General features: G+C 50.6%; 1 protein-coding gene across 2 annotated transcripts in view; it reads left to right on the top strand.

The window, feature by feature from the left end:
* The window catches only part of SLCO3A1 (solute carrier organic anion transporter family member 3A1), a 265,593-nt gene that overhangs the window by 197,908 nt on the left and 42,851 nt on the right, over positions 1 to 24,834 (top strand). For both annotated transcript variants that reach the window (XM_031440508.2, XM_031440507.2), the window contains exons 4-5: positions 8,404 to 8,667; positions 24,189 to 24,353. In XM_031440508.2, the coding sequence (XP_031296368.2) occupies positions 8,404 to 8,667; positions 24,189 to 24,353 (429 nt within the window). The remainder of the gene's footprint in view (positions 1 to 8,403; positions 8,668 to 24,188; positions 24,354 to 24,834) is intronic.

The following is a 24,834-nucleotide window of genomic DNA, read 5'->3' as shown; positions in this document are numbered from 1 at the left end:
TTCCTCTATAAACTAAGGATTCCAAAACTTATATCCACCTTGCAGGGCTGTCGGAGGATGAATGAGAGGACAGATGTGGAAATGCCTGGCACATACACGTACTCATTGCACCTCGGTTCATTAACCCGTACGGGGACCCTCCTTCCTAAAGTAAAGGTTGGAGCATGTGTTCTGGAAGTGCAGGTGTACACAAGGGGTCGCATTATTTCTGCTCACATGTCCATGGCCCCAGCAAGTTGCCCGGTGTATTGGTCTTCTACTGTGTGACAGATTACCCCAAACACAATGACTTAAAACATTATTATCCCACAGTTTATTTCTGTAGGTCTGTAGCAATCTGGAGCAGCTTAGCCGGGTGGTTCTGGCTCAGGGTCTCTCACGAGGCTGCAGTCAAGGTGTTGAGCTGGTCTCAGATCATCGGAAGGTCAAATGGAGGGGCAAACACTTCCAAGTTTACTCCATGGCTGTGGGCAGGCCTTGGAAGAGTAACTCTCAGGCTGGCTACAGGCTAACCTTGGCATGGCCTCCCTGGAGCGAGCAACCCCAGAAAGGCTGAGAGCACCTGAGACAAAGCCATGGTCTTTTTATAACCTAGTCTCAGAAGCGATAGCTCGTTGCTTCTGCTGCGTTCTGTGTGTTAGAAGCAAGCCACTTGTTTCTGTGTGAATTCCACGGTGGGGATCATTGGAGGCCATTCTTAGGCACTGCCCGCCGTATGTGGTCACAACTCAACGGCAGGCCTGACAGAGGACACCATATTCCTGTGCAGGTCAGCAGCTGGAGAAGCCGCATTTCCCTTCTCTCTGAATGCAGTGCGGGAAGGTATCCCAGCTGTTCCTCCTCATCCCGATCTGTTTTCGGGATCAGTAAGGACTCTCGGTCCCCAGGTTCTCAATTCATCATCTCTCGACAGTGGTATATTTACTTATTCACCCCAAAGAAACAATGTGGTTTTAAATCCAATCGAGTCACTTTGTGATTCGCTCCATTAATCCTACTGATATATTTACTTGTGGCTAATGGTGTTACAAATTTCGGAATGGGAGAGAAAAAAAACCCATAACCAAATGCAGCCTTATTTACTTATTCTCTTAAAGTGCCAGGTCTGCTCAGGAGGTGATTGAATGCTGCTGTTCTGTAGTCATTGGTTGGCCCTTCGAACCCCATTCTTAGCAAGCAGGATGAGGGGTGGCCCCGTCAGAGGAACGCCGCATGGTGGACATCAGCTGTCATCTTGTTTCTACGAACAAGAAGCCAGCTTCCACTGCTGCACCCAAGGCAGCACAAGACAGGGACAGCGAAGGGGGCACACTCCCAGGGCAGCAGGGAAGGCTGCCTGGGAGCAGAAGGCAGGTGGTCAGGCAGCATATCCCAGCCTCAGCGTATCAGCAGGGTCCCCTTGGATCAAGGCTGGTGGAATTGCAGGATCCCTGAGCCGAAAAGAGCCTCAGACGTCATTCTCTTCCAACTCTTGTGTTTTGCAGAGGAGGAAACTGAGACTTAGAGCGGGAGAGGGATGTATCCAGTCCATGGGGTCTACCTCTGTAACACCCAGGTCTCCCGCGCGTGTGTGTGGATGTTTCCACTTCCAGATCCCCCTCACCAGGATTCCTAGTAATAAAGTAGCATCTTTTCTCATTGTCCGGAATGACCAAGAGGTAGACAGGTGGCTGGCGGGGGCTTAGCCAGTTCCCTCGCTCAGCACGCTGTTCCCTTGCTCCGGTGTGAGGACCCGGTGTGAGGGGGAGTCACCCGTGGTTCCAGGCTCACCGGCAGGTTGAAGCCTCCCCTAAGCAAGACAGATGGGCGTGTTCCCATTCCGCTGGGCACCCTGCCGCTGGCAGCCTGCCCCTCTAATGAGCTAATGGTGGACTTGCAATCGGATGAGTCTCTAAGGAACAAAGGATGCCTTGTGAGTCTCCCTCTTCATTGGCATCCTTTCTGAAGGCCCCGGGAGAGCTGGTGTCGCTCTTTGCCAGCAGAGGGCAGAAGAACATGATAGATTCTATTCTGTTCTCTTTGGGAGCCAGTCACAGGATTCCAGTCTCCAGCAGGTTTTATGTTTTCTGATCTTGTGACTGAAACTTGTCATTCTGTCTCTGGATTTGGGCTGTATTTCGAGGGGCAGGTTCTCAGTTCTTTGGGGGTGACCTCCCCCATCTTTTCCTCACCCACTAAGCCGGAGCCCCGTTTTAGGGCTGTCCAGCCTATGGGAGCGTACCTGTAAGCATGAACATACAGGGGCCACACACAGCCTTATGTTTCTGAAATCACAGCTGAGAGCTGGGCGGGAGACTGGGAGAAGCAGCACCCTGGGAGCTGTGCGAGGTGGGCGAGGCAGGCCTTTGCAAGACCCCGATGATGGGGCAGATGGGGGACAGAGGGTGCCTTCCACCACGCAGCCTGGCCACAGCTGGGGAAGCAGGCTTGAAAGAGAGAGCCCCGGGGTTGCCAGAGAGTAGGTTCTTGCCTTGTACATGAAAAAATTCAAGAGTGAGGCACAGTGAAGTGAAAACAAGTTTATTTAGAGAGATACATACTCCTTAGGCAGAATGTGGGCCATTTCTAAAGGAGATGAGGAGAGAGGCTGAGAGGTGAGCAGGTGTTTAGTTTAAAGTAAAAGCAGATACACACTCCAGAGACAGTGCAGGCTGTCTCCAAAGTCAAGAGAGAGAGTGACCACGAGGGGTGGGGTTGTTGGTTTTTATGGCTGGGTAACTTCATATGCTAACGAGTGGGAGGGTTATTCCAACTACTTTGGGGAAGGGACAGGGGTTCCCAGGAATTGGGCCCTGGCCCACTTTGTGACCTTTTATAGTCAGCCTCGGAACTGTCACGACGCCTGTAGTGTGCCGTGAGGCTCAGGGTCTACTGGAAGTCAGACCTTCCGCCATCTTGGCTCTAGCCAGTTTGTCCTGTCCTCAATTGCTGTGTCATTCCTTCAGTGGCCGTGCCCTGCCCCCTTCCCTCCCTCCTGTGTGCAGGTGCAGCTGGGGGTGCAGGGGCGGTGGTGGACCAGAATGGACCAGCAGTGGGGCAGAGAAGACCCCGTGGGCGGCTCCCGGGGAGGGCTCTCTGCTGCCTGAGCTTGGACACTGGGACTCCGCTGCTTCTGCCTTTCATCTGTGCTGATCCCTGTGTCCCTCCTTCTGTCCCTCTTCTTAAGGAGGAGAGATGCCTCCTCCCACAGCCCGGGGAAGGGATGACAGTACCGGCTGAATTTCCATTTTAGAATCTTTGTGAAACAGAGACCAGTCAAGAACAGGATGTAGGAAGAAGGTTTTGACAGCAGGCCCTCCGCATTGGACTGATCAACCTTCACGGTGTGGGTTTTAGCAGAGTGATGACAGTGGTAGCCGTGAATTGACTGCTTTTTAAAGCTGCCCATAAATTGCCCCATTGGGACCTCAGAACATTCCCATTGGAGGGTGGGTCCTACTATTACCACCATTAAGGGGCAAGGTACGTGTTCTCCCTCAGTGATCGTGGGTTCTGAGTTCGAACGTTGGAACCAGACCTCCACTTGGATCCCAACTACGCCTCTTACGAGCTGTGTGATCCTGGGTCATTAACTCACGATCTCTCCTCTTGGGTCTGTGCGTGGATGACGTGAGTTAATCCTGCAGGGCGCTCAGCACAGAGCCTGGCGTGGAGTAAGCGCTCCATAAAATTAGGTGCAATGAGGGGTGGGGAGGCTCACTCACTTCCTCAGCTACTAAGAGTCAAACCCCAGGCCCGTCTTACCCCAAACTGGGCAGCCTGCCTCCCTGAAACCGCTCTGGAGGCTAGCCAGAAGGCCTCCCCCTTCCATGGACAGAGGCCTCCCTGAGATGACCTGACTGGCCTGGCACGGGCATGCAGACCCGTCCTGAGGTGCGCCGGCCGGCCCTGCTACAGCTGCACAGTGCTCGTCCATCTGTCTGCGTCACAGAGAAGGTCAGCAAGCGGAGGGCCTCTGGCTCGGCCACTCCAGAGCTGGCTGCCGCCACCAGATTCCTTCATGTTGGACAAATTAGCCCGTCGGCTGGGATTCTGAACGTTCCACACTGCCCTCCGCTCCTGGCCCCTCCTGGTCTCCAGTTTCTAATTCGGTCTGGTACTTAATGATCCTCTTGGAATTCCTGAGTCCCATAGCAGAAGTTTTACAAAATAGGTTAGACAAATAGGTAAATGGAATGAGGGAAAAAAAAAAACAAGAAAACGGCTCAGAGACCACAGTATCACTTACCCACCGGTCCAGCCCAGGACTAGGAAGTAAACATTCCCAGTTTGCTTAGATGTGTCCTTCTCACTGTCTTGGGCATCCCCATGGGCGGGTGGGTTGGTTTGTTTTCAGTGGGTTTAACCCCATTGCCAGGGATTTTTGTTTGTTCGTTTGAACCAACAATGGTAGGCCCTTAGAAATGAGGGGGATCTCAGTGAAGCCTGTATGTTTATGTGACCTTCAACAGAGGAAACAAACAGCTGCCAAAAAGCTTGCTCAACTTGCCCAGCAAAACCACAGAGCACTCCAGATGTCAGGTTCCAACATCCCGAGTGGAAGAGTCGGGACAGTGAATTTTGTACAACAGAATTCCTCCCAAGCCTACGGACACCTATGCAAAGGCAGGCCCACCCTGTGCCAGCCTCCTGGTGGCCCAGGGTACAGCTCTCCCTGCCCCACTCTGCTCCCTTCCCAGCCTGGAATGACCAAGGGGTGGAATGGACAAGTGGCTGGAGGGAGCTTAGCCAGGCCACTCAGAGTCCCCTGAGCACATCATGCCTCTGCTCAGCTGTTTCCACAGCCCTCCACCCCATTCTTTTCAACGTCTTTCTCTGTCCCTGGTTCTAGTTTCATCGGCAATTTGATGCTTTCTAAGTAAATGAGACAGATTGGTGCTCTTCAGTTGAGTTGTGGGCATCTTACTGACAGCAGCCTTCGCCAAAAGGCTGAAACTGCAGTCATCTTTTAAGACCAAGACACTAACTAGAACCAGAGAGAAAAAAAGTAGAGAGATTTTCATGCCTTGCCCCACCCTGGATCTCAAATAACACCTTTACTATTCTCAGCCTTCCCCGGGACCACTTTTCTTAAAGGATATGAATTTTTATCCCTGAAGCTTTTTGTACAAGTCAGGGTAGGCTGAGTTATACTGCAGTAACAAACACCCCTGAAATGTCAGTGACTTGGAAGACTAATGGTTTATTTCTTGCTTGTGTTACACACCCGATGCAGGTCAGCAGGGACACTTTGTTCTTTGTAGCTTCTCAGGTGTCACCTTAGGGAGAATTCCACATACTCCATGATCAGGCAGGAAAAAAAAGAGCATGGCATGACGCGTGCCCCAGTTCACATTTACCTCGGCACAGAAGTGACACATATTCCCCCTCTCACATTTCATTGGCAAAACTGTGGTGCATGGCCACACCTAAGTCCACAGTAAGGAGTTCCCAGAGGAGGAGCCCCATTTGCAGACAGTGATAACGTCTACCATGCGTGCCTGGCCAGCCTACGTGGAGAACTCCCATCAGCATCAGACATGTGAGGATACTATGCTGAACAGTGACAGTTGCCAGGCAAGTGGAGGGAGACATTCACCATATAACTGGCCGGAATGCCCCTAAAAATACTAATCGTTGAAGACATGGGTAGAGGAAAGAAATGCTTCAGAAAAGACATTTGTCAGGCAGGGGTCAAGCATTCGTTATCTTCTCGAGAACCACCGAACTTGGGCAGAAGCCAACCTAGTCCTGAGGGCAGCAAGCCCCCAAGCTGAGTGGTTTCTTCTCGGCATGGTGTTTCTCCCCCTGTCACCATCCTCTGGATACTTGAAATGGAGAAAAGAAAATCAGTACCTCCCAGAATCGTCCACTGTGACCTTCCTGGTGGTATAAAACCCTGCTCTCCCCACGCCTCCCGGCAGGCCCCTCTGCCCCTCCTTCCCAAGTGGCCGGTGTGCTCTGGGGCTGACGAGGGTCGGGTCGGGTGCTCTTCCCAGTCTTAGGAGCTGCGAACACTCCTTGCCTTTCCGCCCAGAGAGGGAGTTGCTGTGTTCACAGAAGCATCCACCTCCCCCACTGCAGCCCTACTTCAGGGAATGTTTTCTTACACGTAGAACAGTCACTAACTTCCTATCTAAAATGTGACTTTCTCCGTGGGGCTAATTCTATTCTCCCAAACAGCTGCCGAGATTTCTCTCTCTCTCCCTCTCTCTCCCTCTCTCTCCCTCTCTCTCCCTCTCCCTCCCTCTCCCTCTCTCCCCTCCCCCTCCCCCCCCCCCCTCTCTCTATCGGTTCACATCTGCTAGCACCCAGTTCCCCCTTTCTGGGCCCACAGACAAAGGAGGGGAATACTGTAGCTCCCCTTTCCTGTCTTTTGTGTTCATTCATGGCTTGGCAGCAGCCGAAGAAACACAGCAGGTGCCTGGTGAAAACAGTCTTGCTCAGCCACCCCAGGCAGCGTGACTTCCTTTTCTCTCGTTTGCATAAAGATGCTTTGAAGATCACCTTGTGTTTTTCCCAGGCCGTGCTCCTTTAAAAAAAAAAAAATCTGTGTCTTAATATCCCCATTTATATAAATACATACCTAAAAGTAAAAAACAAGGGCTCCCAGAGAGGGAGCGCCTACTGTGTGTCAGGTGGTGCTTGCTCATTACCCCTCATCCTGGTAACCCGTCTCCCTGAGGATCATCATTTCACACATGATGAAACTCAGGGTCCGAGTGGGTAAGTGACTTGTCCAGCATCACGTGCTATTAAATGACAAAGCTGGCTCTCAACCCCAAGCCCCCCAGAGAGTATACTCTCTCCTCTCCAGCGTGCAGCTGCACAAAAGCATCTGGCCCCTTCTGGTGCCCTGGTTATTGCTGCTGGGTTGATGTCAAGGTCTCCAGGACAGAGACCACCAATGTTCCAAAAGCTAATCTGCTACCTACTGGAAGAGTTTGTGGTCTTAACCCGTTTCACAGAACACAGGAGTTAATCAGCCACTAACGGCCCTCCAGGGAGCCCACAACGGACCTGACAGTCAAGAGGGGATGAGCGTGGCCTTTGGTGTCTGGATGCCTGTGTCCCAGTCTTCAACTATGTGGACATGGGCAAGGCACCCAACCTTTCTAAGCCTTGATTTCTTGATCTGTGTGAAATAGGGAAAAGAAAAGGCTCTTCCTGGTAGGGTAGGTGGGGAGCGCTCTGCATAGGGCCTGCTGCAGGGTGAGCCCTCGGTGACTGATGGCTGGTGTTTTCATTACTGTTAGCTGAAGAGTCTTCAGGGAGCATGCTTCACAAGTGGGGACGTGCTCATCTGGTGACTGTCATTTCTCTTCCCAAGCCTGTCCATCCATCAGGTCCAGGCCTGCAGCCCTGGTAGTTCTTAGCCCATACGCTATGGCCCAGGCCTCCAAGCATTTCCTTCTGTGCTCCAGGGCCATGGGATTCCCATCAAAGAGACAGCTCTAAGCAGTTGGTGTGGGAGCACTGCCATGAAAAGCAGTTGTAGAGAGAGGGGGGATCTCCGATCAAGGGGTAAGCTGTGGTCTACGCCTTCATGACTTCAACTCTCCAAAGAAGGAACAGCACAAGACGGCCAAACCGCATGCACGCTGCCTTTAAGCATGTACGTTGGCTGCAGAGCTTTCTAATAGAGGACTGGCCCCAAGCCTCAGGCCACCGGCAAGGTTTGAACTAACCCATCCACTAGCAACTTGGAAACGGAATCCTTGTCATAAATGTTAAGCTAACATCCATTAACTGTTTAAGCACGTGCCAGGCGCTATTCTGAGTGTTTTGTGTTTGGTGTAGCTCTTTTGATCTTCCCAGTTCAATAAGGGTGAGTACCCTCATCATCCCCAGTGTTGTACAGTCAGCAGAGGCGTGGAGGGTTCACATCTCTGGCCTGAGGTCACACAGCGGGAAGTGGCCAGGATTTCAGTCCAGGTATCCTGGCTCTTGACTTCTCTTCTGTGTCACCCCACGTGATCTGTGAGCCGATTTAAGACAGAGTGGGGTATAGAATGGGATCTCAGGTTCGCTGCTTTGTTGGGGGTGTGAGTGAACATACAGGGTAAAAATATACCCTTGAATGAGAAATGTTTCTCTTTCCCTGTGTTTTTGTTAGCCGACCTTGGCAAGCCAGTCAGTTCCAGCCTAAATTCAGGGGATGTCTGGCTTCTCACTGTGTGTGTTTAGACTGATACAATCACAGGGCAGACGAGGAAATTAAGGAGGGAAAACGATCAGTTCTCAGCCTGGGGAATGACAGAAGCGGGGATGTGTCTCCTGAGGCTGCCTCGCCCAGCGTCCAGTCCTCTCTGCCCCAGGCCATTTCCGGAGCCTTTGGCCTGTCTGTACCACTGATGGAAAGCCCCGGCCCAGTGCCAGGCCCCGCCCGGCCCCTCCCGCTGACTGTGCTCTTGCCGATTGCAGGTAACCTGGACATCACCCCGGACGACCCCCGCTGGATCGGAGCCTGGTGGGGCGGCTTTCTGCTCTGCGGTGCCTTACTCTTCTTCTCCTCCCTCCTGATGTTCGGGTTCCCACAGTCTCTGCCCCCGCACTCAGACCCCGCCCTGGAGAGCGAGCAGGCCATGCTCCCCGAGAGAGAATACGAGAGAGCCAAGCCCAGCAATGGGGTCCTCAGGCACCCCCTGGAGCCAGACAGCAGCGCCTCCTGCTTTCAGCAGCTGAGAGGTGAGGGCGCCGCGTCCGCGGGCGGCGGGGGGAAGGGTGGCGCCTGGGACGGGACACTGGGGGACTTGAGGTTGAATCACATTGATTTTGCTTGATTTGCCGTCCCCACTGCTGTGCTTAACTGACCCCCGAGATAATAAACCAGAAGCAAAGTCATCGTCATTTAACGAAGGGGCTGCAGACAGACTTGCCCAGTTGAGACCCCAGTGGCTAAGGTGAATGTCCGTAGAAGGAAGAAAGTGAACGAGGGAAGGAGGGAGCTAGAGTATCATAGCCCCCTTTTGAACTCATTCAGGCCACTTACCGGCACATTGAAGTCATGAAGGACCTTGAAGTTGGCTCCCTTTGCCTGCTTCAGGTGTTCCTGAAAAGCTGCATCTGAAGTGCATTTCTTAGATTCACTCTGTCCTTCCATCCCCTCCATTAAAGGTGAGAGATGGAAAGAAATATGAACTCAGTCTCGATAGTAGCTAAGTCGCACTTTAGAATGCAGCAAAGCACGCATGATCATTTTTAGAAGGAAAAGAAATGCATTTTTTCTGACAAAATGGCAAGACACAAACAGTGATGCAGAATGGGAATGAGGAGCCCCGCACCCCCAGTGGTTCCCACATTTGCACAGTCTCTTAGAGGTGAGGACGCTCACGGCGCAGCCTCAGGGCTGCTTGGTGTCTGTCCTGGCCCCCTCCCCACCGAGACGTACGCACAATGCTCCTGAGTTCACGCGACGCCTTCCTGCTGGGTCCCCTGAAGAACCTGCTGGATTTGGGAAGTGAGTCAGAGCAAGGCCAGGGTGGGAAAGAGGTGGACGGTCACCTCTTTACAGGAACCGGGAACACGGCCAGGCCAGCCGCCAGCAGCTGCCGCTACAGTCTTGCAGCGCTCGATTTAGAGATTTGGTAAAAGTCTCTTTACCGAGCTTCTGTGTAATGAGGTTTGCTTTCTATGGAGATGCTTGAGAATGTCAACTGGAAAAAAAAGGCACAATGTGAGAGGTGTGAGTTGGGTTTTATTTGGGACTGAGTGAGGACTATAGCCCAGGAAGCAGCCTCCATGGTGCCTCTTTCGAGCAGTTCTCGGAGCTGAGGGGCTGTCTCCCGGGCTATAGTCCTCGTTAGGCCCTAAATAAAACTTAACTCACAACTCACACGTTGTGCCTTTTTTTTTTTTTCAGTCGACAAGAGCTATGGAGGGAACCTCAGGTGACCTGGTGCTCAGAGCTCCGTTCTGTTCTTCCCCGGCTCTGTGATCATTAACTTCTCTGTGCTTTGTTTCCACAAGCGTAAAGTTGTGACCCCATTCCTCAGTGACAGCGCGGTCATGAGAATCCAAGCACTACCTGCAGGAGACCGTTAATTCCGCCTGTTAACCAGGGAGGAATTCAAAGAACTTGTGCTAATTCCCACAAGAGGCTAATTTAAGATCCTAACGTCATGTTCGACTGCATGTCTAATAGATGGCTTCTACCGAGGTCGTAATGGGGAATTGTCCATAGAAAAGCTTAAAATTCATCTGAGTTCCAGAAGGCTTTGTTAGGAGAGAAGGCCACCCGCTTTGTGTCCTCTGATATTGCCTTGGCTTGGACCCCCAGGAGTCTGTGCTTAATAAAAGAGGCTCCTTGGACAGGCCCACCTCAGGAGCTCCTAGGTGGCCAGAGGGGATGCCTGCTGCTCCTCTCGTAGCACAGCCGGCCACACAGTGTCCCCGGGATCAGATCCGCAGGAACAGGTGGGGCTGGCATGAGAGAGGGCCTTGCAGGGGACACCCTGGACCTGGGTGGTGGCAGCCTTCCCAGGTATTTCCTCATCCCAGAGTGATGGCCCTGCCTCCCTCAGGCTCTGATGGTAAGAGCTGCACCTGTGATCTCACGTCTTTCATCTCTGGGGATGCACAGATAAAAAAAGATATAATTGTGCCATCAAAGAGCTCGCCATCCAGAGTAGGGACAGGCCAGCAAGCCAGCAGAGGCATCTTAATGTGCTGAGAGCAGCAGCAGCAGGCAGCTCCGTGGGTTACGGGAACACAGCCGACAGGCAGGGAAGAGCCCGCCGCCTGGATCCGAGGCAGAGCTGAGCTGAGTCTTGAGGGAAGACATGGCTCTGACTCAGCCACTTTTTAACCCCTTTGTTAATTCAGTCAGCATTTACTGAGACCCTGCCAGGGCCACAGCGGTGACCAAGGCAGCTTGTATTCTGGAGCTGGTATTGTAGCAGGGGAGGCGTGTGGGCCACGCCAAAGCAGGACGAGGTGAGCGTTGGCTGTGCTGTGGCTGAGCTGACGGTACAAGATTGGGTTGATGGAGCTGAGAATCTCCAGACAGTAGCGATCACAAGCTGTGGCCTGTGTATACCTGGGCTGTATATTAATAGTAGTGTATAATTAACAACTTTTAATTTAGAATTAGCAATTCCCAGAGGCGTCAGGTCCATTAATGGACCTTAAGGATGTCCCAGCAGGAAAGGAAGACGTCTAAAAGAATCCCCAGGAGCCAAAGTACAGTGGAGCAAGCTGTGTGCTAATAAATTTTCCAGGCGCTGGCACATGGAGATGGGACCACAGCGGTTTACTTCCTTCATTTTTCCACGTGAGACCAGATGTTTTTGCCACCTGGACATTTCTGCCAAAAGCACCATGCCGTGCTGCCGGATGCTCCCATCTTCATCCGATTTGCATCCTTGAAAGCCCCGCTGGTCTGCATGCAACATGCTGCACATTTATGGGTATAGATAAACTGAGCAGTGTTGCACGTATCAGAGGAATTAACATCACTCTACAAATCTCTATGTTGCCATTTCTCATCTGTCTCATTTGAGCTTGCAAACGGGTTTCTTTTCTGGCCGTCAGTCTGTGTCTCCTGCCAAGCTCTGCAGAGACTGAAGACTCCTGAGAAGAGCTGATGTTGGTCGAGGAGCAGCCACTCCGTCCTCCTCCCCGCTGAGCCTCTTTGATCCTAGGAGAGCCGGGGGCTGCTCACCTGGGTTCACATCCGGCTCAGCCTCTTCCTAACCATGCACCCCTGGTCATGTCGTTCATCTCCCCTTGGCTTTAACTTGCAGGGTCTTGTTTAATCTTTACAGCAGCTGCGTAAGGTCGATGTTAGTACTTATTACCATTTCTAGGTGAGGAAACCGAGCTCCAGTTCAGTGACAGGGGACTTCAGGCCTGCAGTCACTTTCCAGAGCACTCTTCTCCAGAAGCAGACCTCAAAGGTCTGTTGCCAACCAAGTCCGTCATCCATTGGGTTTTGCAATTGTTATCGGAATGTGAGAGATGGAAAGCTCAGAGTTTTGTTCCAGAACGCTGTCAAAAAGCTGTTCCTTCTTTTTTCTTGCATGACCCAGAAGTCCCCGACTTGCGGTGACTGTTACAGAACCACTTCATAAAACAGGCAGCTGGCGAGCAGATACCTGGGCTTGTTAAACTCCTGTATCTCCCCTAGCTGGGAGTCAGCAAATCCAAGACACATTTTCACATCTCAGCTGGGTCACCCAATAACTTTTCCTTTCTTCCCTGGCTCTAAAATCCCTCCTCCCTCATTTTATTCTTCCGAGCATTTTGCTGATTCGTCGTTCAAGACACACGCCTCCCCTCGCATCCCTCCTGTTGTGTCCTGCATGGTGTCCACTTCTCCCCTTCCCTGCCCCGCGAGCCGGCAGTGGCCAGGACTGCGCCTTGTATGGCCTCCTTGAGTCTAGATGCTCAGAGTTTGCAGAATGGTTTGTGAAAGTCTAGATCGGAGGGAGGAAGGAATTCAGGGGATTGTTATAGACAAATGTACGAAATTGTCATTCGCTAGTGTGTTTCATTTGGAAAGTGACTCCAGTGTCACTTGCCTTGGTAGGGGGGCTTTGATGGCCTGGATCTGAGCCCTTTCTGCAGCCACGTGTTTGTCTAACCTCCGCATCAGGCTCTGCACTGTTTCCAGAACACATCAGGCACTCTCCTCTTTGCTGCTGTTTCTGTCTGGATCACTCCACCTCCCTCGGTCCACTGCTGGGCTGGACTTGGTCCCCACCTCCCCCGGAAGCCTTCCCCATAGCCTCTCTGCACACAGGCCCCCGTACCCAGTGCTAGATCAGCTGCTGTCCTCTGTTGCCCTCAAAGCCCTGCAAAGCACCTGTTACCCCGCTACGTGGTGTGGCCTGTCTGCTGGCCTGCATCTGCCCAGGGCTTGTGGGTTCTCAAGACGAGGCTCTCATTCATCTTTTTGTTCCCACTGCCTCGCTCAGCTCCTGGCACATAGGTGATATGGGACAAATGAATGAGTGAGTGAATGAAGGAATGAATCCTTTCTTGCTAGTGTGTGTGCATACGTGCACATGCGCGCACACACACACACACACACACACACACACACACACACACACACAAATAATAGCAGCTAACGTTTGCTTTCCATACACTGCCATATTTAATCCCCCAACCCCATGAGGCATTGTCACCATCTTACAGACAAGGAAATTGAGGCTTACAGATGGAAAGGAAAAGTGTTTGAATCCTAGGATGGCCTTGGTGCCTGTCTTCTTAACCACGACATGATACTGCATCTTAGGGTGATAAACAGACTCTCTGTTAAGAAAAAAGAAAAACTGACTTTTCAACAGAGTGTCCTGAAACTCAGCTGCCGGCTGCAGCGACACAGATGTGCCTTAAGACAATGAGTCTTCTAGACAAGGGTGCAGCCGAAAAGGAAGGGAAAGACCGACTTCCTGCAAGCACTGGCCTGGCCTGACCCTCTGATGGACTTTCGAGCTGGGTTGAGTGTGACTGTACCAGCAGTTTAAAAGCTGAAGAGGCCACCTTTGATCTTTGAAAGGGCAGAGCAGGCCAAAGCTGAGCACTCTTGTCTCTGTGCACTTGCTGCTGACTGCCAAGTGGCCTCTTCCCGTCCCAGAAACGATAACTGCACCGGGGAACAACGGGTGATGGCTGAGCTGGGGGGATGGGGGTGCAGCTTCAGGCCGTAAAGAATCATAAAGAACCACCCCCAAAATGTAGAGGATAGTTGATGACTTCCAAAGCACTTGCACAGACCTCCCGCTTGGCCCCCGTAGTCCGGCTGATAAGGTGATCAGTCCCCATGCCTCCAGGACACGGAGCTCTAGGGGGTTAAACCAGGCACCGCAACTGTGAAGGGTGCAGCCAGGACTGGACCCAGCCCTTGGACTCCCAATTCCAAACCCTTTCCTCTGTTTCCCACAAAGATCCCCTCAACTGTTAATGAACTGGCCGGGAAGGAAAATGGGATCGGTCTGGGGTGGATGGAACAGAAGTCCTTACTGTGTTGGAGAAACTGCTGCTGTTAATGTCCGCTTGCTCCCTCTCCAAAAGAGAACAGGCAGAGCCCAACTCCGGAGGACCTTCCTTTTTAGGGGAGATGAAATCTACTTTCCTGCCCTCCTCCCCGCCCCCACCCCTAGTGCCATTCATCATTGGGTCCTGCTGATTTTACCACCCACACCTCTCTCCATCCTGCTCTTGGTCTCTCCCACACTCCCGGCTGCCCTGACCCCTCCAGGCTGCCATCCACACTATGATGTTTTCAGAACACGTCTGATCCTGTTGTCACCTCCTGCTTCATGGGACCGAGGCCGAGCCCTTCACGTGGCTGTCAGCCCAGTGATGTTCTGTCCTTCCAGCCTCTCCTCACCTCATTGCTACCCTGTTCCCGCCACACCAGCCCCACCTCGCTGGCCTCTTTTGAGTCCTCCGTGTTCCCCAGGCTCCCTTCCACCCAGGACTTTGCACCTGGCTATTCCCGCCATTGGAATCCTAGTCTCTAGGCATCAGGTCACACACCATTTCCCCAAGGACATGTTCCTGACCTCCTGACGGCACCCCGTCCATGGCGTGTTGCTCTCTGGGTCATGGTCATTGTGTGACACTTACAGGAGTGAGTGACCATTCACTTCCCGCATAAGCTCCAAGAGGACGGGGACCACATCCCTCTTTGCTCACGTGGCCGTGCCCAGTGCACGTCTGATACATAGGGGACACCTGGGTCACTGGACAGGCACTGCCCAGCCCAGCAGTTTGCTGCTTTCCTTAACATGTTGCTCCCCCACTGTAGATCGGGTGCCCCTGAGGAAACACAACTGTCACCATGTTTGGGTGACATCGCGATCAGTATGTTAAAGCTGTCCTCACCTGCAGCCCCTCCCAGAGTTTTGGCCTGTGTTTGCCCCACTTGCGAACACCTGTGCTGAGTGTCGCGGCTGGCCCTCAGGTGACTCGCCTGCATGGGGAGGAGGGTCTGTTCCTGGCACCCGGGCCGTTGAGTCAGAGGGTCTGCCGGCCCAGTGGCTCAGCTGACCTGCACCATGACTTTGGGCTACATGTCTCTACTCGCCCATCTTCCTGGCAGGTGTTTTGCTTCTTGGGCAGGGTCCACGCTCGCCCCCACTGCCACGTCTCCCACTGTGCCACAGGGGCCCCGCGTGCGTTGGCCCGGCCGTGGGATCCAGCTCACGCCCCTGGCTTTAGCATCTTTGCCAGGCTTCCTCCCTGATCCGCCAGCTAGCAGTCGGTTTCTGCTGCGTTTTTCTTAATTAGGGTCCTGTGCCTGGCAGCATGATGTTTCCGTGAGGAGCCTGGCGATCTGAGAGTCCTTGTTCTGTGGGCTAAATGGCTGAATGTTTTTTATCATGTGATTTGTCTTCAGAACTGTGCTCTGCCCTCCTGTGGATTTCCCGTTGAACTCTTCTTTCTTGGTTCCATGGCCCAGGAAGCCATCTGCCTTCCCAAACACTTGGAATCCTGTGCCAAGCTGTGGCTCCCATGCTGTCATGTCACAGGAGTCCTTTTTACAGGTCCCCAGGGTCCAGACTGGTCAGTGGCTTCATCGTGTTCGTATCAGCATTGATGGAGGGTGCACTGGGGGTCATGTCCCTGGATCAGCCACGGCTCCCGGCTCCCCCTGATTCTCAAGTTATTTCAGCAAGAAGATGCACGTGGCTGAGGCCACCTAGCACGATGCCTGGCACACTGTGGATGCGCCTCGTGGTTTTGGAAGGAAGGGAGGAAGGGAATAACCAGAAGACAGCATTTCTCAATGGAGGTTTCTTGGAACATGAGTTCTCTGGGATGTTCAGGGCAAGACAAATCAACGGCAGTAACAGGGAGGTATGTTTACGTGGCCAGGTAATTTGGGAAACTGTCTGTCTACCATGACTGTCTTGGAGATTCATACATTATGTTTGTCTTAAAGGCTCTCAGGAGGCCAGCTCTAAGGAAAGCTGGCGGGCTGTTATTTGCTCCGTATTTCTTAGACTTCTGTGATCCCAGGACTCTTTCATTCACTCTCATTCACCCGTCGGGTGCTTACGAAATGTTGCTAGAATACAGGACAGGAGGTGGTGAGGAGAACGGGGAGTTCAAAGGGGTGGAGTGAGGACCACCGAGGGAGGATTTGAAGACGGGGGTGTGAAGGATGCAGCAGCCCAGCCCCATGAATGGAGGGAGAGGAAGGGCTTCCGGGCTGGGAGGCGGGTGTGGGCAGTGGCAAGGGATTGAAATGCCTGAGATGTTTGTGGGAGAGAGACATCTGGTTTTGAGAACAGGATTTAGAGAAGGTCGTGGTAGGACGCAGACTGGTCTCAGCTCCCACACCCAGCAGACTTCCTGGTGGCCGAGGCCACCCGGTAAGTCCTCGGTAAGATTGTGAATGAATTACTGACAGCCTTCTCATTGCCCTTCTAGTAAGACTGGACCTTATTTTATGAGCCATTGTTTCCCAACCAGGATGTGAATCAGTAGCACCTGTGGGCTTTCAGGGGCCCCATCCCTACGAGTTCTGATTCTGTGAGTCTGCGGTGGGGAGGGGAGGGGAGAGGTGACCCAGGCATCTGGGTGTCAGGCTCCCCTGGAGATTCGAAGGGAGCTCCCAGTTGAAAACAAATGTCAGAGCTGGTGGGGGTCCTTGGAAGGGTCTCCACCAAAGGCTAACGCCTCCAGCAGTTACACAGAAAGATAAAATGGGTGTGGGATGACCGGCTCACAAAGTAAGCCTGGGACAGCCTTGATGTGACTCTTGGAAGTTGACACTAGCGTATCGAAGGTGACATTGGCATATTGAAGGCTCTGAACCTTCAAGGCTGGCTCTAAACCCAGCACTTCTGGAACTAGCATTTGGACGCCTCAGTTTCGAGATGGGCATGTGCCTCAGTGTGGGTGTCTGACCTCACTGCTGTTTCTCTTTCCAGCTTCCCAGGAAGGAATTCGCCCGTTGTTAGAGTCTTTGTGAATGCCAAATGCAGTCAGCCCGGCCACCACTGAGGTGGGGCACCCTGTTCCTAGAGAAGGTTCCAGGAGCAGACGTGAAGTTATAAAAGTGTCTGTTTGCTTATAAAAGACTCTTTTATTTCCTTAGTCATTTTCTGTCTGCTGCCACCGTGGAAAGATGCGATATCTGGGTCTGAATGAGGGCCTGCTTCTTCCCAGGCTCCTTTGTCCGCCTTCGAGATCCCGTGGTGATCGTGTGTTTCTGGCTTCACACTCCTGATGTGAGGAAATCACTGGGGTGACCCCAGGTCAGAGCACCAGCTTGCAGACGCCAGGCGTGCCTCTGTGGATGCTTCCTTCTTGCTTTAAACTGGCAGCCACACTGTTCCTTTTCTCTCGGGGCCTTCTTGCTGGTGTTATAAGGAGCTGGTGATTTTTAAAGAATCAGTGGAATTGATGGGCTCTGGTTTGTCCTGGTGGATCCACACCCATCTGACACTTGGGTTTCACTCTAAAGACTGGTTTCCTGTGCTGAGGGTTTCTTGTTTGTTCACTCAAACCACAACCTTCGGGAGGTGTTACCTTCTGCCTGTTACCTCACCAAAGACGAGCAGACAGAGCCTGGTAGCTACCGCTCTCAGAGCTGGCAGTGACTGGGTGCCGGACGCTCCTCTGGGTTCCCGGGGCGGGGCGTGGGCTCCTCTGTAGTGAGGAAGCCACTGTGGGCCTGACCTGGAGGTCAGGCTGCCGGTCTGGGGCCTGTGCGGGGTAGGTACTCACTTCCAGGAGGCTAACAGGCACCACAGGCCTCCCCTCCCACCGGTACTCTTCCCTAACCCCGACCCAAAGAATGGCTGGGGCATCTCCAAAGTCAGTGATGGAAATGGCTGTTTTAGCTAATTGCTCCCCCACCCCCCACAGCCCGTGACCTATGGAACACCATGAATGGTGTGATCATAAATTGATCTCTGTTTCTATAGCTGATGTCCCTTAAGAAACTACACCGGTTACCATTCAAGACTACGCATTTCATTTGTTTGTTTCTTTATTGGATTCTTTTCATGCTTTCTTGCATGTATGAAGCATCTGCTCTTACTGGGCACGGTGCCCACATGTGGGGTTGGAGCTGCTCCATCTCTGCTCTCAGGTGGCTCCTCGTGTGGGAGAGACAGGAGGACCTGGGCAAGGGCGTCCGGTGGGGTCAGTGGTGCTGGGGTGACAGCCTGCCCTGGGTGTGTGGGAACCAACGTGTTAGCTGCTGAAAATTCATGCTGATCCGTGAACTGTTGTTTTTCCCAGGATCCACTCTGCCTTGGCATCACTCTTGTGCCCCCAAGATGGTGTTTGTACACATCTCCATTATTTCTTCCTTCTTTCATTTGCTTTTGGTCATGACTTGAACACTGTTGTTTATCTCACCTGACCCAGATCCCCCCATCTCTCTCTCCTCTTCTGCTCATGGGTCCCATATGTTGGGAAGTGCTTCATGGTGCCTCATCTTTCAGGAAAATACTTTTCTGTTGATTCAGGGTCCCACCCAGAAACCTGAAGATTTAGAGATGGGCTCTGAAATGCAAGCAGACCTGAGTTGGAACCTACCTTTCTTCACCTCTTGGTTTTGCACTCCGGGGTAGGAGCTGTTGGATTCCAGCCTCTCTAGGGAGCCTTGGTGTCCTTGTGTCTAAGATAAGGGTGGTAAGACACCCCCTCTCCATTGTAATAGCTGTGAGAATTAAAAGAAACTGCGGTGCCCATCCAACACTGATTTCCTGGCGAGTGTTGGCTGTCACTGTCACTATTACTGAGCAGTTGCGTAGACTGGCTCCATCTTCCCTTTTTGGGAAGGTTAACCATGGTGTACTGACAGCAGTGTTATGAAAGAGAAAGAAAGTCAAGGCTAATTTCGGTAGAGAGACTGAAGGCAGAGATATCTGAGGGTCAAGGGGATTATAACTGAGCCCACAGTGAGCACTTCCCAGGGTACCACTAATTCCCAGGAAGGGCAGTGAACAAGGACTTGGCCTCCCGACCTCCTGACCTGCTGAACAGCCCTCGGCAGGAGGGGGATCTTCATGAAAAGCCCTTGGGTCCCAGGAGCTCAGCCCACCCACCCCAGTCTCTTCCCCACTCTGCTTGCTCACCACCTCTGATCACATAGGCATTCCCACGGCAAGCCTGATGCCCTCCCAGCGTGGCCAAGGGTTGCTTCTGCTATATTACCATCAGTCCTCTTGGACTCTTACCTGCATGCCAGAAACACGGGGCCGCGTGCTTTCCATGCAGCAGGTCTCATTTCATCTTTGCGGCAGTCCACAGGATGGAGCGGTGTGCTCGGTCTTCAGGCCAGAATTCAAATCCCAGTGACCTGGCTGCTTCGACCCGGTTCTTAGCCATTATTTCATGCAACCTCATTCAGTGAAGCCTTTTCTGTGGTACAGGGCTCTTCTCTGGGCTCTCCAGTCCTTTCTTTCTTTCATTCCTCTGTCCCTCCCTCCCTTTCCTACCTCTCCTCCTTCAAAGAAACATGGACTAAGTCCTTAGTCATGTCAGATCTCGTCACTTTCTCTAACCCAAGTGGGGATGTTTTATTATTCTTTTTTATTGAAGTATAGTTGGTTTTGCAAAGTTGTGTTAGTTTCAGGTGTACAGCAAAGTGATTCAGTTATACACACACACGCACACGTTCTTCAGATTCTTTAGCATTATAGGTTATTACAAGATATTGAATATAGTTCCCTGTGCTACACAGTAGGTCCTTGTTGTTTATCTGCTTTATATAAAGTAGTGTGTAGATGTTAGTCCCAAACTCCTGTTATTCTCAGTTCTAACAGTTAAGCCGTGCTTTGGTGACCAGAGGCATGCTTAGTCCTTAAACCCATGCAGCACCTCTCAGAACCAGGACCAGAATAAAACAGTGGTTATAAGCACGCTGTGTGGCAGCAGGTGCCAGGGTCTGAGTTTCTGCTTTGCTCCGCTAACCATGGAAACCACTCTTTGCTTCAGTTTCCTCAACTGTAACTGGAGGATTTTAATCATCTTAAGATCACAATTTTGTTGGGAGGATTATATGAGTGGATGTGTAAGCAGTAGAAACAATACTTGGCATACAGGAAATGCTCTGTCAGTGTTAGTCCTCGTGACTTCCCCAAACCTGCCTTTCTCCCTCCTGGAAGACCCTCAGGTTCCCAAGAAACTCAGTCCTGCAGGACTGTCTTCCAAAGACTAGTGGTAGAAAACTTGTTTTTCCTGGAGATTGCTCCCCTGCCACTCTTCCCAACTTTGTACCATTCCACTGGTGAAAGCACGTGCTCCTGATGAAGGGTGAGAAGGTTTCCCCAGCTGTGAGACTGCGTGATCCAAGCCAGCCTGCCTCCCATCCCAGCGCCCAGCTTCCGAGGCTAAGTCAGAAAGTGGGAGGTGAATGGCTGTGAGAGACTGTGTATGTTCAGTGGCCTGGTGTAGCCTCAGTTCACCAGTTTTTATTTGTCTAGTCCACCTCATTAGCTACTGCCTCCTTGGAAAGGTGGAATTTTATGGGCTTAACAATCCATTTGCATGAGAAAGCTTGGGACACTGGGATAGCCCTAGGATCAAGCTAATTAATACCCCTTCTCAAATCGAGGCTTTGGAGGGTAGGCTGAATTTTTAAAAAGGAGTCTTCTCTGAGAGCACTGCAAGTCATAGCAGTAAAGCCCAGGATGGAAGGAAGAGCCTGTGAGGAAAATAGCTGAATGTAAGAGGAAGCTGCCATTTCTGGGGGTGAATCAGTCTAGTAGAGGGGAAAAAGGATGTTCTTCATGTACGTAAGGCCCCCTGAGTCTTCCCGGGGCCATCAGTTAGATGATCCTCAAACTTAATGATGGTCACATCTAATTCAAGGTGAACTTAGCCATTAGATATTAAGACAGAAGCAGGCAGCCTCCTGTCTCCACCAGGAATCCTTCCCACTGAAAGGGAATTATCTCTGGAATAATTAAATGCTTGCTGAAGTATGAAAATGTTCCATTAACCGGAGAAGGGCACTTGTTGAGAAGTGCCCTTCTCATCCCCAAATAAACCGCGATGGCCATGCTCAAGGGCAAGGAGGTCCTGAGTTCCAAACAGATAATGTGATCAAACTGAAATCCTCCTTGGCGTCCCTGCTGAGGCAGAGAACAAAGTTCCTAACTGGAGGATGCCAGTGGTGTCAGTCTTATTTGTGAGCAAGTGTGGCTGCGGTGCTTTCTTCTTCCAAAGTCCCCAAATCTGAAGAGTCTGCAGCCTAACAGAGGAAATGAAGCCTATGATAAAAGTTATGGCAGAGGATGGTTTTCCTGGAATGTCCCCAACCTGCCTACTGATTGTTGACGGTGTTTTCAGAGTTTATAGATACCTCAATGCCCAAAAAGTACAATGACTGAGCAACAGTGTTATTAGCTACTGAAACATGAACAGCTGGGGGCTTTCAAATTCATTTATTACAAGGAGGCACTGTGGTCACCCATGTGATCTACACCATTCTCAGTGAAGCTTGGTGTTTTATGACATAATCAACCAGTCCCTTGTCACAGGTACATTACAGTATCACAATGTGCCACACACAATAGCAAATCAGCGTTCACTCATTAGTGGTGATTTATGGTGATGGAGTCTTAACATCCAAGGGACTTTCATTCATGAAGACAAATACTTACCACCTTCTGCATATGCCGAGCATATTCATCTTTTATATTTGTTAAGTGGTGCACTTTTTTAAATATTACACAGTCAACATTCTTCTAAATATTTGTACAACTTAAAAATGTGGATTTAACAAAGGGAAAATTTTCAGCATTTAAACATAGGTTTTAAGTGTAGCCTCTTCTAGACGTTTATTTGAAATGAACATTTCTAAAAAAGTCCAATTATCATAAATGCTTGAAACCCTGTCAAAAAAAAAAAATAAACGACACACATAAAGGCTAGTACACTTGCCATAAATCAGGGTATAAATACATGGATACCATGAATTTAAAGTTGTTTTCGCACCATCATTACTCTTATTCATACCCTTTTTAAGTTTTTGGGGGTTTTTTTGTGTGTGTCTGCATGCATTTATTTAATCCAAGAGTAGTTTAACAAAAAACCACTGCAGAACAGCTGAGGCCACCAGCTCGGAGTATTGTCTGGTGGTTTCTCGGTTGGGAGACAGAAGGGGGTTGCTCAGCCCACAGTGATTCTGAGCCTCCAATCAGCTGGCTCCACCCATTCTCATAACCTTCTTTCTTTAAGTCAAAGAATCCTCAAGTCCCTATCTTTTATAGAGAGTTTCATTTTTAAAACTTGGTGTTTTTCCCAGAAATGATACTTTTTAAGCTGTGTGTATCCGCCGGTTCCTGACCCATTGTTCTGTCACTTTGATTTATTGAGCTTGTCTGTTAACCTTATTAAAAACTTACGTATCTCCTATTATTATTTTATTCTAATTAGTTGGGCCATTTAGAGGTTTCGTCTCCTAGGAGATGAGATTGAGCCTGTGTAATTAGCTGTCTTCTGTAGGACAGCTGGCTAATTCATCACCTTGGAATGCAGTGTTAGACGCTGCTTACCTGTTTATTTTGTATGACCGTGGGCACTGATTGGTTTGTCCTAGACTTGGAATAGTCCTGGCTTCATCTGGGACTCTGTTTTATCTTCTTCTATTTACACAGGTGGAAACAAGTATACTGCATGCCAAGCCTTCCACATTGTTATGATTACAGCAGAACAGAGGTCCCCTGACTTGTCACTGTTAGTCCACTTCTGCAATTTTTTTGCCTTATCTCCTTACCACCATAAGTTATTTGCACATGACTTCTCTTTAAACAACTTTAAATCTATTTGCTTTAACCTAGCATTATCTTAAGCTGTGGTAGCCATGAAACCACACATGTGATGTATCAGTTTTATTTTAGTTAGCTGTTTTTAGTAAGTACACATCAAAAACTGGCATGAATATTGAAATGATGGGGTTGTCCTGGCACCCCCAGCCCCAGACCCACGTGCATGCTGCCAGGATATGTCGTCACATCACAGTTGAGGTGATAGGGTCAAAGGCCACATACCAAGGACTCTAATTGATGAAAATACCCAAATAATGTGACGACTTTCAACGGATTTAAAAAACATAAATCTCTCATTTGTAAAAGCACCAATTAAAAAGAAATCATAGTGGTTTATGAAACCACATATTTGAAGTAAAATAGAGTGTAATACAGGGAGATTGAAATGTATGGCCTCACCAAGACCTGCTCTGGCGTCGTTGGTATTTAAAGCGGTGCGCAAGCCACAAAGCACTTCACTCACCGTCAGCTCCCATCTGGGCCCTGCGCTCCAGGGCTGGGTGGGTGGTGGCTTCTAGGTTGGCTTGAGTCAAAAGGAAAGACCGCCTCAGGAAGAAGGAACATATGGGGCAAAGATCCAGGCTCAGAGCGTTCCAGTGGAGGAAAGACCCCCACTGCAAAGCGGGGTGCAGAGGCCTGGGTGGGGAGGACCAGGTGCAGGTGGGGCTGGACCTGAGGGAGGACGGAGCATGGTCAGAATGTAATCAGATAGCCCCGGGACAGGCCGTGGGCCATCATATCAAGGGAGAATTTTGGCCATTGTGGAGTTTTGAGTAGGAAAATGATTTGAACTGATTCCACTGGCTACTATGTAGGGAAGGATTATGTTGGATCAGGAGTGAAAATCAAGATTTCAGTCTCCCCGAAGTGAGAGCTTATGAAAGCTTGGCCATGCGAATGTGGCTGTGAAAAGAAAGAGGGGTTGGAGGTTGGATTATGTATTTATATATACGTGTGTGTGCATATACATACACTATAATTTCATTTCTTTTTCGAAGCTGTTAAGATTAAATACATTTTCTTAACACACATACACAGTTATAAATATTCATCATAGGTATATATACACACGCACACACAGATATACTGAACATTTATAATTCATTATATATAATTTTTATTTTCCCTTTTGGGAAACAAACCTCAAACTCTTCTTTCTTTTTTTAGGTGGAAATAACTTGCGTAGCTTGTGAAATACTGGAGTGTTTCCAGTGCCCTGTAAGGAAAGGCATGGTATAATCTCTCCTGCTTTAGTAGTTGTCAGTTTAGTTGACGGAATATCAGCATATATTTTGAAGCCAGAGATTTTGCAGTTATGTATGGGTGACCTACAGATTATACGTGTTGGCTTGAGCAACCAGCTGACTCCCGGTGCTGTCTACTGAGATGGGTCAAAGTGGGGCCTTGAGGTCAAGGGTGGGTGCATTGTGTGACCTTGGTCCTCTGCTTCTCTCCCTGCAGTGATCCCAAAGGTCACCAAGCACCTGCTCTCAAACCCTGTGTTCACCTGCATCATCCTGGCCGCCTGCATGGAGATTGCTGTGGTGGCTGGCTTCGCTGCCTTCTTGGGGAAGTATCTGGAGCAGCAGTTTAACCTCACCACCTCTTCTGCCAACCAGCTGCTCGGTGAGTCTCTTTCTCAGTCCCCTGGGAGGGGAGAGGGGGGCTGACAGTGCTTGTGATGCTGTAAGAATTGACTGAGACCCGCCAGCGGGCCCAGACCGTGCCACTCCTACAGTGGCATACACACGTGGTCCGTGTGCAGAAGAATTTCAGAGCATATTCTTGGAGTAAGATATACCTTCCCGAGGCAGTTGCTAAAAGTATGCACTTTAATAGAGAGCTTAAAATACACAGTGTGCATAGGAAGCATTGTGACAGGTCAGGAAATCCATACATCGGTATGAAGTAGGGAGTTTGGGGAAAGATGTGATGAAAGAAGAGGGGAATCAAGATCGATCTTGAAAGGTTAGCAGGCTTTGGTCAGGACCATAAAAAAAGCCAGAATGTTCTCGGCAGCATGAAAGCCACAGCCGGCAAATATAGAGGTGGGAAGCTACGTGCTCCCCTCCATGCCTGTGCCCGTGGCAGACGTAATTAACGGGTC

Source organism: Camelus dromedarius, chromosome 29 (genome assembly GCF_036321535.1).
Source record: "Camelus dromedarius isolate mCamDro1 chromosome 29, mCamDro1.pat, whole genome shotgun sequence".
In the NCBI taxonomy this organism is placed as follows: domain Eukaryota; kingdom Metazoa; phylum Chordata; class Mammalia; order Artiodactyla; family Camelidae; genus Camelus; species Camelus dromedarius.
Note: the sequence above shows the minus strand (reverse complement) of the source record. Positions and strands in the feature narration are given on the sequence as shown.